The 14,616-nt window shown below is 36.2% G+C and overlaps 2 protein-coding genes across 2 annotated transcripts in view; one reads left to right on the forward strand and one right to left on the reverse strand.

The window, feature by feature from the left end:
* LOC139982457 (DNA-directed RNA polymerase III subunit RPC2-like) overlaps positions 1 to 14,616 on the reverse strand; it is a 159,996-nt gene that overhangs the window by 60,994 nt on the left and 84,386 nt on the right. The window lies entirely within an intron of this gene.
* LOC139982462 (uncharacterized) overlaps positions 1 to 14,616 on the forward strand; it is a 58,055-nt gene that overhangs the window by 24,634 nt on the left and 18,805 nt on the right. The window contains exons 7-8 of the mRNA XM_071995366.1: positions 12,229 to 12,431; positions 13,618 to 13,694. Of these exons, the coding sequence (XP_071851467.1) occupies positions 12,229 to 12,431; positions 13,618 to 13,694 (280 nt within the window). The remainder of the gene's footprint in view (positions 1 to 12,228; positions 12,432 to 13,617; positions 13,695 to 14,616) is intronic.

Consider the following 14,616-nt stretch of genomic DNA (forward strand, 5'->3'; position numbering starts at 1 on the left):
CGCCAGGGGAGGAATGACCTAAAGAACGTATGCACAGACGCTGTTCAGCATTCTCACCGAATTCTAAGTTTCAAAATTGTAGTGCGTACATCGCAGTTACATTGTGCTATAGAGTGACTTTCCTCCAACACCCAGAAATAAAAGACAAATCATAACAGTCTCCGTATGGACCCGACTGAAGCAATGCATTATCCTGATATCCCGTGGTAGGGAGGGGGCAAGGGTTATGCTATGCTCAATGCTTCAACCCAAATAATTCAAAGTTTATGAAGCCGGTGTTTATATCCTTATAGCATATAAGCTAGGTCCTGTAGTGTGGTATTTCCTAACAACCGGCACCGCCACATTGTAATATGTAAATTGATAAAATAATATGAAACTTTATAATGAAATTTATTCAAGTTATGAAAGTTGAGAAATACACCAACTGTTATTACAACAAGCTTCAACTCAGCTTTAACAAATTGTCGCTCTGTACTTCCTCTACCAAAACAAGATTTTTCCTTTCTTTCACGTGATACTTATTTTATCTAATTGTGTGTTTGTCTATTTTGTATTTCTGAGGGCAGCGAATATAATGAGAATACTGGGCAATAAACCTTACTGCCACCAAAGCAGTCAGAACATCTCATTCCCTCCTCCCCACCCCGGACGCGATTTTTTTCCCAAACAGGTTTGCAATTGTGTGTAAATAGTCGCTCATGATTGGTCTGAAAATTTACGTCATGACAATGGGAACCTTCACTTCGAGGTTATCAAAATGTCTGCATCCATTCGTTGCATCGAAGATATACACGTTCAAAATTACCCGCAGCTTTTCGTAAATATATGTAGATGTGTTTGGAATTGGTTTAGACACATTGAGCACACTAGTATCGTATGATCTAATTTAATCGAAGATTTCTGTGAAGGCATTAATCGATAACATCGCACAGTGAAAGTTTCGTACAGGGGTACATAACACATGCGCTGTCGGCCTATATGTATTAAAACTGTGTATAGTAAAGGCTTCATAATTGACGCATCCCCGTCATTGACGCACCTTCAATTATTATTAGCAACGATACAACAGGCCACTTAAACTTTTTTCAGTCAAGCAGCATTACATATTTCATGAGTTTGAATCCATTTCAGTTATTTGCTGACCAAATTGTGGTACTTTTGAGCTTTTAACACCCTCCCCCTAGTTTTGCACGTTTTGGGGGCATTTGGAAATCTTACACCCTAAAAATAACCAACATTACCTCAATATGATAACACTTTTCTCTGGGACCTGACCTGTCTGAGCTTAGAGGCTCAGAGCATAGCAAACAGCATCTAAAGTCAATGGATGTATATTAAGGCCTACACTACAGTTAGCATATGGAAAGGTGGCGATCATTTGATCCGTGCATAGTCGACCTCGGGCCTTAAGTGTGTGTTTTATACCTTCCAAAACGACCGTATCGCGATCTTTTGAAAAAAATCAATGTACCGATATCATTTACTGATATCGGCTAAAACAAATTACAGTAGTTTAAACATTTCTCTTTCATAATCTTTTAACGAATCATCATTAATCTGAACTTTACTGTATGTCGTTTTCCGATTAAAAAAGTTTAAATTTTTAGTCCAGTCGGATTTATGTGCTTGCATATTCGTTTATTTTACAAGGACGCTAACTTCAAACTACTCGAATTCTCAGACCGTTTGATCAAACTGCATGGCTAAACTTGCGCAACTAACTTCAAATTCTGTTCTTTCATATTATATAAGCCTATTTCTGATTGGTTAATGTTCACTGTATGTCTTTTTTCCATCGAATGAAAGTTTCCGTTAGAAATTTTTCTTCGAAAACCTCATTATAGCGCCTCATTATTTATTCATGAGCTACGTCACGAATCAGCTTGTGTATCAACAACATTCTCACTGATGCTTCGTCCGACAATCGTATTGTGATTTCTGAGGTGAATTTCGAGATTTGTTAAGTAATATGCAATGAAATAAGATGACGACATTGCAATAAACATAAATTAACAAGTTGAGCATCCTATTTCATAGTTTCCTTTGAAATAGGATGAATATAGTGATATAAATTGCCCACGTAAACGTTTGTAGCGAACGTACAGGCCTACCGTGCTTTATGTATTAATGCATATGGTTTCGTACAGTTAGGTTAACACTCGTATGTACGTAGGCTAAAGCTATCGCTAGGACTATCACTGGTTGTTTGTTTGGATGATACCACTGTAAGTGGGTAACTCTTTATTTTGCTTTTACAACCAATTGATTTGTAACAAATGTTATTTTCTCAAGTTCGATTAAAAGGTGTGCAGACAAATAAATGTATAAACACAACGTCATGTCTCAGTGTTCGTTTACATTCACTGCTATAATTATTTTAGCATCAATTCATTTAGAAACAAATACAATCCCCTTGCCGGTAATGGAACAGTCCGCCTGTCAATATGCATATTCATACCGGTGACTCATAACATCGGCGGATTTTAGTCTGTGTGGCTTTGTAGAGCAAATGCTCTTTTATAGCCTAAACTTTTCCATATGCTTATCGACACATGTGTCAATTTAGGGGTATGACAGAACTTGACACGGCAGACATTTTGTGGTCAAATTCCGCTCAATTGCACGGTGCATAAGCACAGAAACATGTTTTGAGATCATAACATTTCTGAGGAACTACACATATGAAAAACACATACAGTTGAGTGATTTGGATTTTTCCTTGATATACATCGTTGATCAAATCCTTAAGTGCGTCAATTATGAGCCCACCATGCTACACAGTGCATTGACGGAAATATATCATACTGTACACTATACTGTTTTGCGTATATTCATTCAAGACTGTACTTGCGTCGTGAAGTTGATTTTGGTGTAGGCCTACCCATTCCACGAAACGAATTCTGATTTCAATAGAACGGTTGACGAATCTTGGATGACGTAAACACGAACCCGATAGAATGTAGCGTATGTATCATAAGTGAGGTCAACATGTTATCCAAGCATTAAAAGTAAAGTTAGGGCGTTTGCAGAGAAACCGCGTAACAAGACTTAATTAAGTGACAGGGTGTAACTCAGTGTATGCCTTCGAACTTCCAAGCGATGGTCATTATTGATGCTGATGCTGACGTCACGAGCAATCTGATTGGTTGAAAACTCCGTAATTGCAAACCTGTAAATTGCCTTTAATACGTCATGTTTTCTAAGGAAGACTGTCACGGCCACAGCAGACAGAAAATTAACCTTCCGAAGGCGGAATATCTTTGCTAAACTGTAGTAGACCTCGCAATTGACACTACGTGTGTTTGTCTAACGTTGTTACTATTGATATTTGTATGTGATCACATTATATCATTTCCTATTGATTTCTATACGATACGACTACCACTGCACTAGCGATGCTTTCAAAACTGTTGCATCCATTGTTGGTTGTCACTGAGTAGCCTATGCAGGTAAGTGCATGTAAAGCTGAAACTTGTGTTAACTGTTGTCAGACTAATAATTTACATTTAATACGATTTTTTTTCGCCGCTGTGTACGGTACTTTTATTATTTTTATATCTAATGTTATAGACAACTACGCAAACCGCTTAAACTTAAAGTTAGCTGTCATGTTAGTTTAAATTAGGGCCTACACAGAACGCTGTGCGTATAGACACATCATTGTAATGACAGGAGCAACTGCCTACTCGTAGAAATGGATTAACGGTTAACTAAAAAGGGAGTGTGGCCTGTGTAGATGTTGACGAGGTTTGTTTATATCTTATTCTGTCAATAATTCATGCGGCACGGATTTCCCTTGTGGTATGAATGATTTCTTTCATGAGGTGATTTGTGTTTTCGGTCAACGTTATGTCAAGTTGCTGTTTAAATGCCAAACGTCTTGTATAGAGCCTAGGCCTACATTCTCGCCGGTTTGGTGTAACGTTCATTTTAGAAGAAGGAACTAAGACTGGGCCTAGCATCAGTGGGCCTAGGTGCTCGTAACTCACTAATTATGCTTAAGTTGGCATATCTTTTAGTAGAGTTGAATATGAAGCTTAGCCACCAATTGCACACATGATTAGAGGCAGCCAGCTTATAATCCAGGCTAGTTCGAAAGTCTCATTAGATATAGGCTAAACTGATTTTTCATGGATAACTTGAAATCTGAATTTTAAGCGGCCTTGACCTAATCTACACTAGGCCCCTACTCATCATTTAACTTTTACAAATATGATTGCAATAATCAGGAAGAGTAGATAAGTCTCGGGCTTAATTAGTTACATATACTGTACCAACACACTTCGGTGAGCGATGACACAATGTAGAAACGTTATTCGTTAGTGCACCTCTTGTTTAGAATGCTGTGTTAACACATATCAAGTCATGTGGCTTCATCATACATTAAATCATTAACAATTCTGCACAAAATGTTTGCATAAATCCTCCTCCCCCAAAAAGCCAAAGTTAAACAAATTGTTAAACAAAATCAGTGTAGTGAAGACCAACTCGTTACTCCACACTAAGCTAGACAGGTATGCTAGGCCGAGTGTGTGATGAGTCCTCTGTGGCGGGCTGTCAGCGTGAGAATTGTGGGCGAGCGTTGGCTGCTTTGTACTGCATCGCCTTGCTCTGTAGTTTCACTCTGGCCAAGGAGAAAGTATCATACACTTTATACGGCTAAATTAAATAGGTATGTGGAACAATTAGGCCTACAGTACTACTACTAGGATATATATAAACTTGCGAGGAGCATTTGAAAACCAATGAGATTCATCCCTAATCGAATTTTAACAATATAGCGAGTCTGAGAAATACACAGTAATAAGCTACACTGTAAAAAAAATGGGAAACCTTACACCCAAAATGTGAGGAATCCTGGTTTCCCGGTGTGGGTTACTTTGGTGTTACACCCGAAAGAGCGTTAAGGTAATATCTTCTGTCGATGACCCAAATGAAGGGAAACCGAGAGGTCCAATGATGGTGATTCTTATATTCTCTGCACGAAACGTCATCACGACAACGATTCTCGAGCAATGACACGGCTTCTAACATAACACGCTAGCTCCGCCCCCTTGTTAATATTTCTTGCTTTGCGCGCGGGGGAATTAACAGACTGCACGTTGAAGTTATACGTACGTACGTATACCGTACCGAAACGTACGTAGACTATAGACGTGACGATGTACAAGAAGCTCGCACAAAAAGGTAAGATCATTTGAATCTTTAATAATTTACCCTAAAAAATGAAATCGTAGTTAAAATTCTGAACTGTCAACACATTGAAATGTGGTGTCATACACTGGTTGTGTTATATCTTGTTTAGCAAGCCGCATTATCACAAACTTGCCACTGAGAGATGCGATCAATTGCAAATCGACTAAACTATTAATGTCAACGTTAGGCTAGCCAGGCTATGCCTAAGCAAACTAAGGCTAGTGATAATTGCTACTAGCATAGCCTGAGTTAGCTTAGGCCTAGCCTAATTGTAAAGACAGGTGCATTCTCCAAGCAGGCTAAAAATTAAAAAAAAAAACATGGTGCCGAGCCTAGGCCGACTCATTTACTTTGTGGTCAACTAAGGAATGTGGGCCTTGGTCTAGGCTAATTAGGCCCCCTATACTAGTATTAGCCTATGCCTATAAGTAATAATACTTGGGAGTATTAATGTCAACATTAGGCTATCAAACTAGGCCAGCCTAGCCTAAATACTACTAGGCTAATTGATAATGATAATGTTGGAGATATGTTAGCCTATCACATTGTTCAGGTTGTGTGTAATTTGTTTGGGTTTATCAAACATGGGAAGACTAGGACTAGGCTGCTAGGCCTGAGTTAGGCATTGTAAGGCCAAATATTTTTTTTTAATTGTTTAGCGTCTCCGCTTGCTTCCTTTTTGGAGGCCGTCAGTTTTTTTTCTCCAAAAACTACAAAATTCTAATAGCCTAACTGTTAAGTATTAGGCCTAGCTTAACTTTTGTTTGGAAAAATTCATGGCTCACCCTAGTCTAAACCATGTGATAGGCCTATGATTTAATGAATATCTAATTTGATGTTTTCAAGGTTAATCTGGAGACAGGTATGCATTACTGAGTCAGGCCAAATTCATTTTTAGCCCAGAAAAAGCATGATAGGCCTAGGGTAGAGTACCCAGAACTTGACCGCCACCCAGAACCTGACTGCTAATTAATAAATAACAATTACTTGAACAAACATTATACATTTATGTGATTTATGTATTCCACTTTATTTTTCACATTTGTTGCTGATGATAAAGACCAATATTTTAGCCATTTTGATTACTAATACTGGTAAATAACATACATTCAAAAATGGAACTGAATTTTTTTTGGGAAAATTCTGTTTTCTTGAAAAGACCTTTAAGGATTTCACACTAATTAAAATGTGGTAAATATGTTAAAATAACTCAAATCTTTTGGATTTTCTGACTGCTACTATTTAATGTGAAATTATTGAACACTTCCATTAAGGCATAAATTATAAATTGATTGAAGTACATGAGATCTTTTTGGGAAAATTCTGTTTTCTTGAAAATACCTTTAAGGATTTCACACTAATTAAAATGTGGTAAATATGTAAAAGTAACTGAAATCTTTAGAATTTTCTGACTGCTACTATTTAATGTGAAATTATTGAACACTTTCATTAAGGCATAAATTATAAATTGATTCAAGAACATGAGATCTGGGGTTGGTCATGTTCTGGAACTAGAACTAAATTTACATTGCAGTATTCAACCACTATATGGGAAATACACACTGTAGCTGTATTAGTACTGTTTTAACACCAATATGTGATCAATGTTTGAATACACAAATATGCCACGATGTTGGTTCCTAAATTATAGAAAAATTATTACATAATAGCTTAATTCTTCAATGTCAATATCAAACTTGGCAACCAAACTGTATGTCTGATTTACTTAAACCTGTATTGGGATGTATTTTTAGCAAGTCAACAGGTGCCAAACACTCAAACCTGGTACTGAGTTAACAATGCAGTGTTTTCTGCCTAGTTAGATGTGGCAGCATGAAACAAGTAATAAATTAATGGTCATACCAGACTGAAACTATGCACTTCAAAGAGGCAAGTAAATCAAAAAACCTTGGTTTTCTGGTTATATTTGCATTCTCTTTCAGATTCATTTGTTATCCTCTGTCAAAACTGACCCAGTTATTCACTGACCCAGTACCTCAACAGTGTAGGCAGCTTAGTTTTATGCCATATGGTAGTGAGTACAATTTTCAGTATTACCAAATATCTCAAAACCTTTTGTTTTCTCTTTTTGTATGATCAGGCAAAATGAGGGCAGGTCAACTGGAGTCCAATCATTCCTTATGGAGAAGACGACAAAACCCTTAAAGAACATACAGAGGTTATGAAGAAGGAATTTAAAAAAACACTCCAAGCGTTGATCTAATCAAACAATGAATGGAAATAACTTATGCTCAAAGGTGTAAATTAATTAACTCCTAACCACTTATTGTTGAAGTTCAAGAGAATTACCCTGTATTGTTTTCGCCATGCGAAATTGGCAATGAATTCAAACGTCTAACAGATACAGAACTACACAAAAACTTTGAAAGCTTTTTAAGCAAGGCTGCAAGTAAAATCTTATCAGAAGTAAAACTAAAGCCACAACTTTTGCCAATAGTGATGAAGCACCTGCAAATTGAGGAAAAGACTGTTGCTGCACTTTTAGTCCTTCCAGTTGTGTTCGGAAGCAAGAGTTTCTTCAAACTTTACGAGGTAAGTGATCAGCAAAATCATTGCAACGTTAGGTGATTGTTTCTTCCCTAATTTCTAGACTTGTTGAGAAGTTGCAAGGAACTAACACACTCATGTTGGCTTTTTACAATCTAAGGACAAAACATTCAAAATAGTATCTTAGGCAAGGTTTCTGCCAGAAAATTTGAAGGGGGGCGAGGGGGGGGTGGTGAAGTCGGTGAACCACCTAAAAAAGAAAAATCAATAAAAAAACAACAAATACCCGAGAAAAAAATCTGATCGTGCTCACTCGCGAGGGTGATCGCCAAGTATAGGCATAGAGTCAGCATGCGATTTTGTCCCAAAATTCACTGTAGCAATTTTCAGATTTTATATGTCATTTTGGTAAAAACAAATAGATTATAAAGACTTGTTGATTCCTTGCCAGAGCCAAAAGGAATCTCAACCTATGCAGTCATGCTTGTGTGTGTGTCTGTGATCAAGGGTCAAAATAAGACCACACAATTGCGCACCCGCAAATGCGGGAAAAAACGGTTTGCGGGTGCACACAACAAAGGCAAACGAAAAGATTTGAGGGTCAAAGAGGAAACGTGTCCGAGAACAACTGACGGCTGCCTAGGCTCCTTACTGTACAAACTTGTAGGATGGTCCAGTACGGAGCCTAGTCACATGTCGGGTGTTCTCGGACACAGTATTTTTTCTGGTAAACAAACCTCTGTGCTGGCAGACAATGCGATTCCACCAGCAAAGTTTTGCGAGTAATAAAAACCTTAATTCGAGCTTTGGTGACACCGCTTGTAAACATAAGTGAACAATACAAGATCCAACCATTCTCATACTTAGTAGGTGGAATACCCCTAGTGAGTACATGATCCTTATTGTTTTTGGCCAAGGTCAAAAAACCTACACTGGGTATGAACATTGCTTGTAAACCCTAATAATAATAATGTATGCTTTTATATAGCACATTACACATGAGTCTCAAGCGCTTTAAATCCATTACCACTGGTCATGGTATAACTCGTATGACCCACACATACGTGGGTACAAGGCGCTGAGATCAGCACCAAATTCACAAGTTACACCTCTGCAATCACAATTAGTATTTTTTTTAAATCAACCAACTCAAAACCGAACATGGAAGCCAATGAATAAAATATCCTGCTAACATTTTCCTATCCCCAGCTCTGATAAACAAGTTCACTGAGTGTTTATAACTTGTGGTTTTGCTTTTCTATTCGCAGGAAGAGAGATTATGTTGTGGACACAGCAGAAAATGCGGATCCATTTGTTGCAGTTATTGGGGACATAATGAAGCCAAAGTGCTGTTATATCGTTGTTGAAAAAACACATTGTATTTGACACTGCAAATGTTATTTCTGCGGCCAGCTATTTGTTCGGACTCCTGTACGCCTGCAACATTCACTACACCACGACTACCCTTGAAACATACACCTTCATTCAGAAATTCTGCATGAAATTTAGTGACAAACTGAAGACCCCAAGGAGAGTAAGGACATTTGATGAAAAGATAAGAGAGTGAGTTAGTCTTTCTTTATCTTGACTGGAGTACTTGTGTGCTACTGTACTGTCGTACTATACTGTAGCAGCAATTCAGAAATTCTGCATGAAATTGAGTGACAAGCTGAAGACCCCAAGGAGAGTAAGGACATTTGATGAAAAGATTAGAGATTAGTGAGTTAGTCTTTCTTCATCATGACTGGAGTTCTTGTGTGCTACTTTACTATTGTACTATACTGTAGCAGCATCCTTCTTGTGTGATACTGTACGTCTCAATGCAAACTTAGTATCATATGACATGTGCTATAGCAATTTTGCAACTAATTTTATAACAGACCATCATGTGATAGCTTATGGTAGAATATATTTATTTCTTAAACTGGCAATTTTACCTAATTTTAAGGATTAATTGCATAATTAACATGCAAAACAAACTTGCTGTTCCAACTTTTTACATGTAAGGGCTCGGATTATGTGACAATCTTACAGCGTTTTGTGTGATTGTGTTTACCACTCATTTAATGTGAGTGATTAAATTAAACATTTTTGATAATATGCAAAATTATCACGTTTTCCTGACAAGACGAGGTTCTAAGAAAAACGCAATGTGCCAATATAAACTAATATTGAAAAATCATGGTCCTGCATGTAAAAGGACGAAATATTGGGCTGCAAAGTGATCATTAAATACAAATAAAAACTTAGGACAACTTTTGATGTACCGAGACAACTTTTGCGGCAAATCAGAAACTTTGTTATTTTCTTAATCAGTTATTATTCAACCTGTTTTTACATTTTTCTAACTATTGACAACTTGATTGTTTATAATAAAGGTCCTTATCTTTCACCGCAAGTCTACCAGAGATTGACTTAACTGGTCAGCTTAATTGATCTATTGTAGGTCATATACAGAATTATCCATCCTGGGATGTAAAATTCTCTTGTGGGCGAGAAAAATGGATCTTTCAAAACAATGTAATAAATAATTATAATTCATGTTGGTTAAGGGGGGGGGGGTAATTACAAGTTCATTATTTGTATCAATTTATTACATTACAAGTAACTCCTGTCAAATTTAGTATTTAATGTTAGGGAGGGTAGGGGACAGACGCACACTCCGAAACCACAGTCTATTTATAATCTTTAAATGGTCTTTAAAAGGATTACACACATGCATGTGTAAGGGATTTACACAGTACAGCATATACCCATGGCTATTTGTATTTTTTACTCCTAGCACATGGTCCCTTTGGTTGAGGTCAAACGTCATCAAAATATTAGATCTATGATATTGTTATTGCTCTTCTCTAACTGGTGACTAGTTAAAAGTTACAATCTCTTTCACATATCTTGCTCAGGTAGTAATATGTAATATTTCACTTGCATATAATTAATATTTCGACTATTAGTTCCTAACATTTCATGCTCAAGGCCTAACCCACGATATGGTTAAGAACGACAAATTGAAATGTGGGGGGGGGGGGGCATGTATTACATGTGTATTAATTAAACATATATACTTATTATTTTGTTATAGTAATCCTACTGTTTTTCCTTTTATCAAAGCTTGTTTAAATCGTTAAAATGTTCTTTGAAGTTGTGACAATAAATACAGTTGTTTTTTTGAAAATATATTCTTTGTTACTTATTCAGCAACACTGGGATAGTATATCCTGGTGTACTGTAGTTTACCCCAGATTTTAGTGTAACCTGTAGGTTACACCACTTCCTCGGTCGCAACTTTTGCTACCACCAGAAAGTGAGGAAACCTTTAGTTACCTCAGATACTGGTGTAATAGTCCCCAGCTATTTAAGGAATGTATGTTACCCCCCAAGCCTGGGAAACCTCTGGTTTTCTCACTATCTTAGGATACGTTACCCCTAAACTTGAGGAAACCAAAAAACCCTTGGATGTGAGGAAATGTTAGGTTTCCCCAATACATAAGGAAACAATACTACTTAACTTGAGGAAATCTATGTTTGACGAAAACCCCAAGTTTGAAGGAAACGTCAAGGTTTCCCAAGGTTGCACCCACTTTTTGGGGTAACCTGACCCCCTTTTTTTTACAGTGTATAGTACTGACACATGACAAGTACTGTTATTAGGCATCTTGCCTACATATTAACGTACTGGCCAATGATAAGACTGGTCAAGTTGTGCTTTAATTTAAACATGCAGCCGTAATTTGTATAACTGTAGTTCGGGTTGTTTGGAACATATTCTGATACACCAGTGGTTAAAGAAAAGATATTGTATGGCACCAGATAATGCTACTCCAAATAAGGTAATAGTTAATAATATATATGCATCAGTCTATTTTAATCGCTGGAGATTTTATGGAATTTAACAAATGCGTCAGATGGATCTATTTTGCAAATAAAAGTAACATATTCATTATATGGGTGTGCCGCATATTGATGGGGTTTTTTGGGGGGGGGGGGGACTTACAAAATGAATTGTTCATGTTAAAAGCAAAAAACATTGAAGCAATCACATTGATTTCTAACCTGGATTGCAAGCTAATACAATAGTATTGTAATACTACAAGGGTAGGTACGGGTGACAGTTTAACCGTGACACAGAGTAATATAAGCTTACTCAAAATACATAGCTAGGGGTCGAACATAGCCTAGTGATGTTATATTTTACAATGCATTGTTATCATTTTAGGTTAATAAAACAGTCTGCTCTAAATAATTCATAATGTTACTTTAATCCTTATTTATTTTTAATTTTTAGGATAACTTGTTCAAAATATATGCGTTTGTTTGAGATACAACAGTATTTTTTTTGGGGGGGTAATACAAAAATATTCGGAAAGGAATAAATATTAAAATTTACATCATTGATGACTTAAACACCAATTGTAGGTTACACTGTAATTGAAGCTATTAAATGAAATTGAAAGAAAAAATGTTGGGGTTAAAAGGTTAAACTGAGTGATCATAATTATCCTGGTATTACTTTCACTGCAGATACCAATATCTAAACTATTACTGCAGTGGTCGTACAGTAAGGTAGATAAAGGTAATATCGTGCTCCAATCTGGTCTTTGTTTACCAACCATCTCGACACTGGAGAAGTTATTAGTTAAGACAGACGCAGATGAACTTACTGAGGAAGACGTTATTGGACTATTGAACTATGGAGTACAGTCTAGGAGATTCAAAGAACTTTGGTGAGTACAAGAAATTGATATGGAGTAGAAAAATGGTCGCAATAAATTTAATTAGGGTCTAAGCGTACGTCTTGAATGTTTGTATGTAGGTTAACATTAATGTCCTTATGTAGGCCTATACATAAAACACCGCGTATAGGACGAAATATATTAATCGTAGTTATAAAGGTTTAGTTAAAGTACCGTCATAAATAAAGTCGGCCATTCCTTTAATTCATTTAAAACAGCCAAGAGAATCATTGGCTACAATGGATAAGTTCCTTTCCTCATAGATTCAGCTTCTTAATTTCAGTCCCACCAACAGGTATACCATTCCCTGATAGATTTTCGAGATGAAAATATCACGTTAGTTTCGCTCATGACACAGCAGAATATAATCATCAATTATGAAAGGCAGCTACAATGTATGTACTGTCATTGCAACAAATTTAAGGACTGAATAATAATTTATTTTAATTATATAAAATTGAAGATAATAATGATAGTAAAAAGTGACACCGATTTTGATGTAATTCCATCATCAAAATTATCGAAAATGATACCATAAAAGTCAACAGATTCTTATAAATTTGTAAAGCAGATATGTTATGGTGAAAGATGGCAGATATTTTAACAACACAATAGTAATAAAAATACTTCTCCATCCACAAATGACAGCTGCGACAGTTTAACGGTGAAATGTGTACAGTTTAAGTCTTAGTTGAAACAGTTATGTGAAAGACATTTTAACACGGGGTAGTTTATTATTATAACCGAGCCTGATACCTGTCACCAGGCAGGTCTATCAGACGTAGATATTTACGTTTTTAGATTTAAATTGATATATTATCGTTTCAATTACAAGGACTATGAATATATTGGAACATTGAATACTTCTATTTATCAATTAAAAATAATAACAGAGAGAAGAAAGAAAAATCGACCGAGGAATATTTTGAAATATGATGAACCGTCGCTGATGCATGTCTGCTATAGTTTGCTTAGCGCTTTGTCATTACATCATTATGTATCATGTGTACATGTATATTAACATTAAGCTGGGTACGTGTTGTTCAACATTATTCAGAAAAGATTGAGTAACGTGAGAGAAACAAATATCAACAATTTCCACACATTTTCTTTTCTTTCTTGTTTAGATCAACGAGACGAGTCTCAAGTTTAACTTCATTATTTTCTTGTTTTACAGGTTTTATCGATGTAAACTGCCAACATCCATCAGTCCTGAGAGTATAACGGAAATAGCAAGATCAAGGAATATTAAAGGTATTTGCGGCAGCTAACAATGGATTTTTTTTAAATGAGCATGAAAAAGGAGCTAACTTTTTACGTGGGTGCTTAGTTTTTGAATAGTACGATTGTGAGTTTTTGAAAGGGTGAGAATAGGGGGGGGGGTGCGGGGGGAAGAGTAACTTTTCGGAGAGAATTATTAAAACTGTATGCATTATATGAATTTGCATATTTTTGGTTTCATCACAGCCGTGCACTTTTTGCGTTGTCTGCTAGTTAGTGGGTGTGCACAAACCATTCATTCATAAAGCAAGTGTAAGGTTAGGACCTATCCCACTGTGTATGGGTACATGAGATGTTTCCTAGTGTTCCAATCCTTTGCCATTTCTGTTATGAATTTTGCAGTGAAAACTGGCTTTTCATCTGTAATAATTATGTAGATGGAAGCAGTACCAATATTATGATGCTGAAACGATGAACAAAGACATGTTACAGAATTTGACATAAAAATTAAAATTTTACTCTATTTCTTACTATGAAGGTCTTTCACTGTTTTACTTTATTTTTAATTCAATTTACACTTTACTGCGAAGGTCATCTCTAAACTGTGAGAGAAGAAGATAAGGCACAGTGGGGGGGGGGGCATATATCTACTCTTAGTAACGACAGTTCACTTATAATGACTAACAATACCGAAGTGACGTAAGCATTACATGTTATCAAAATTGCAAAGTATCCTACTAAATTTAAAAAGTAGTTACATCTATCACTCATACTCATACATTCGTGTACGTTTTAATCTTGTTTTGTGTTGTTTTAATCTTGCTTGTTTATTACTGTTTGGAAAATGATTAAACCAGAAAGAGAGCTGAAAAGAGAGATATAGATCCCATCAACAAAAACAAATAACAATCGAGAATTATTTAATATTTCAGCATGGTAGTTTTATTTTGTTATT

This window comes from Apostichopus japonicus, chromosome 16 (assembly GCF_037975245.1).
Source record: "Apostichopus japonicus isolate 1M-3 chromosome 16, ASM3797524v1, whole genome shotgun sequence".
Classification (NCBI taxonomy): domain Eukaryota; kingdom Metazoa; phylum Echinodermata; class Holothuroidea; order Aspidochirotida; family Stichopodidae; genus Apostichopus; species Apostichopus japonicus.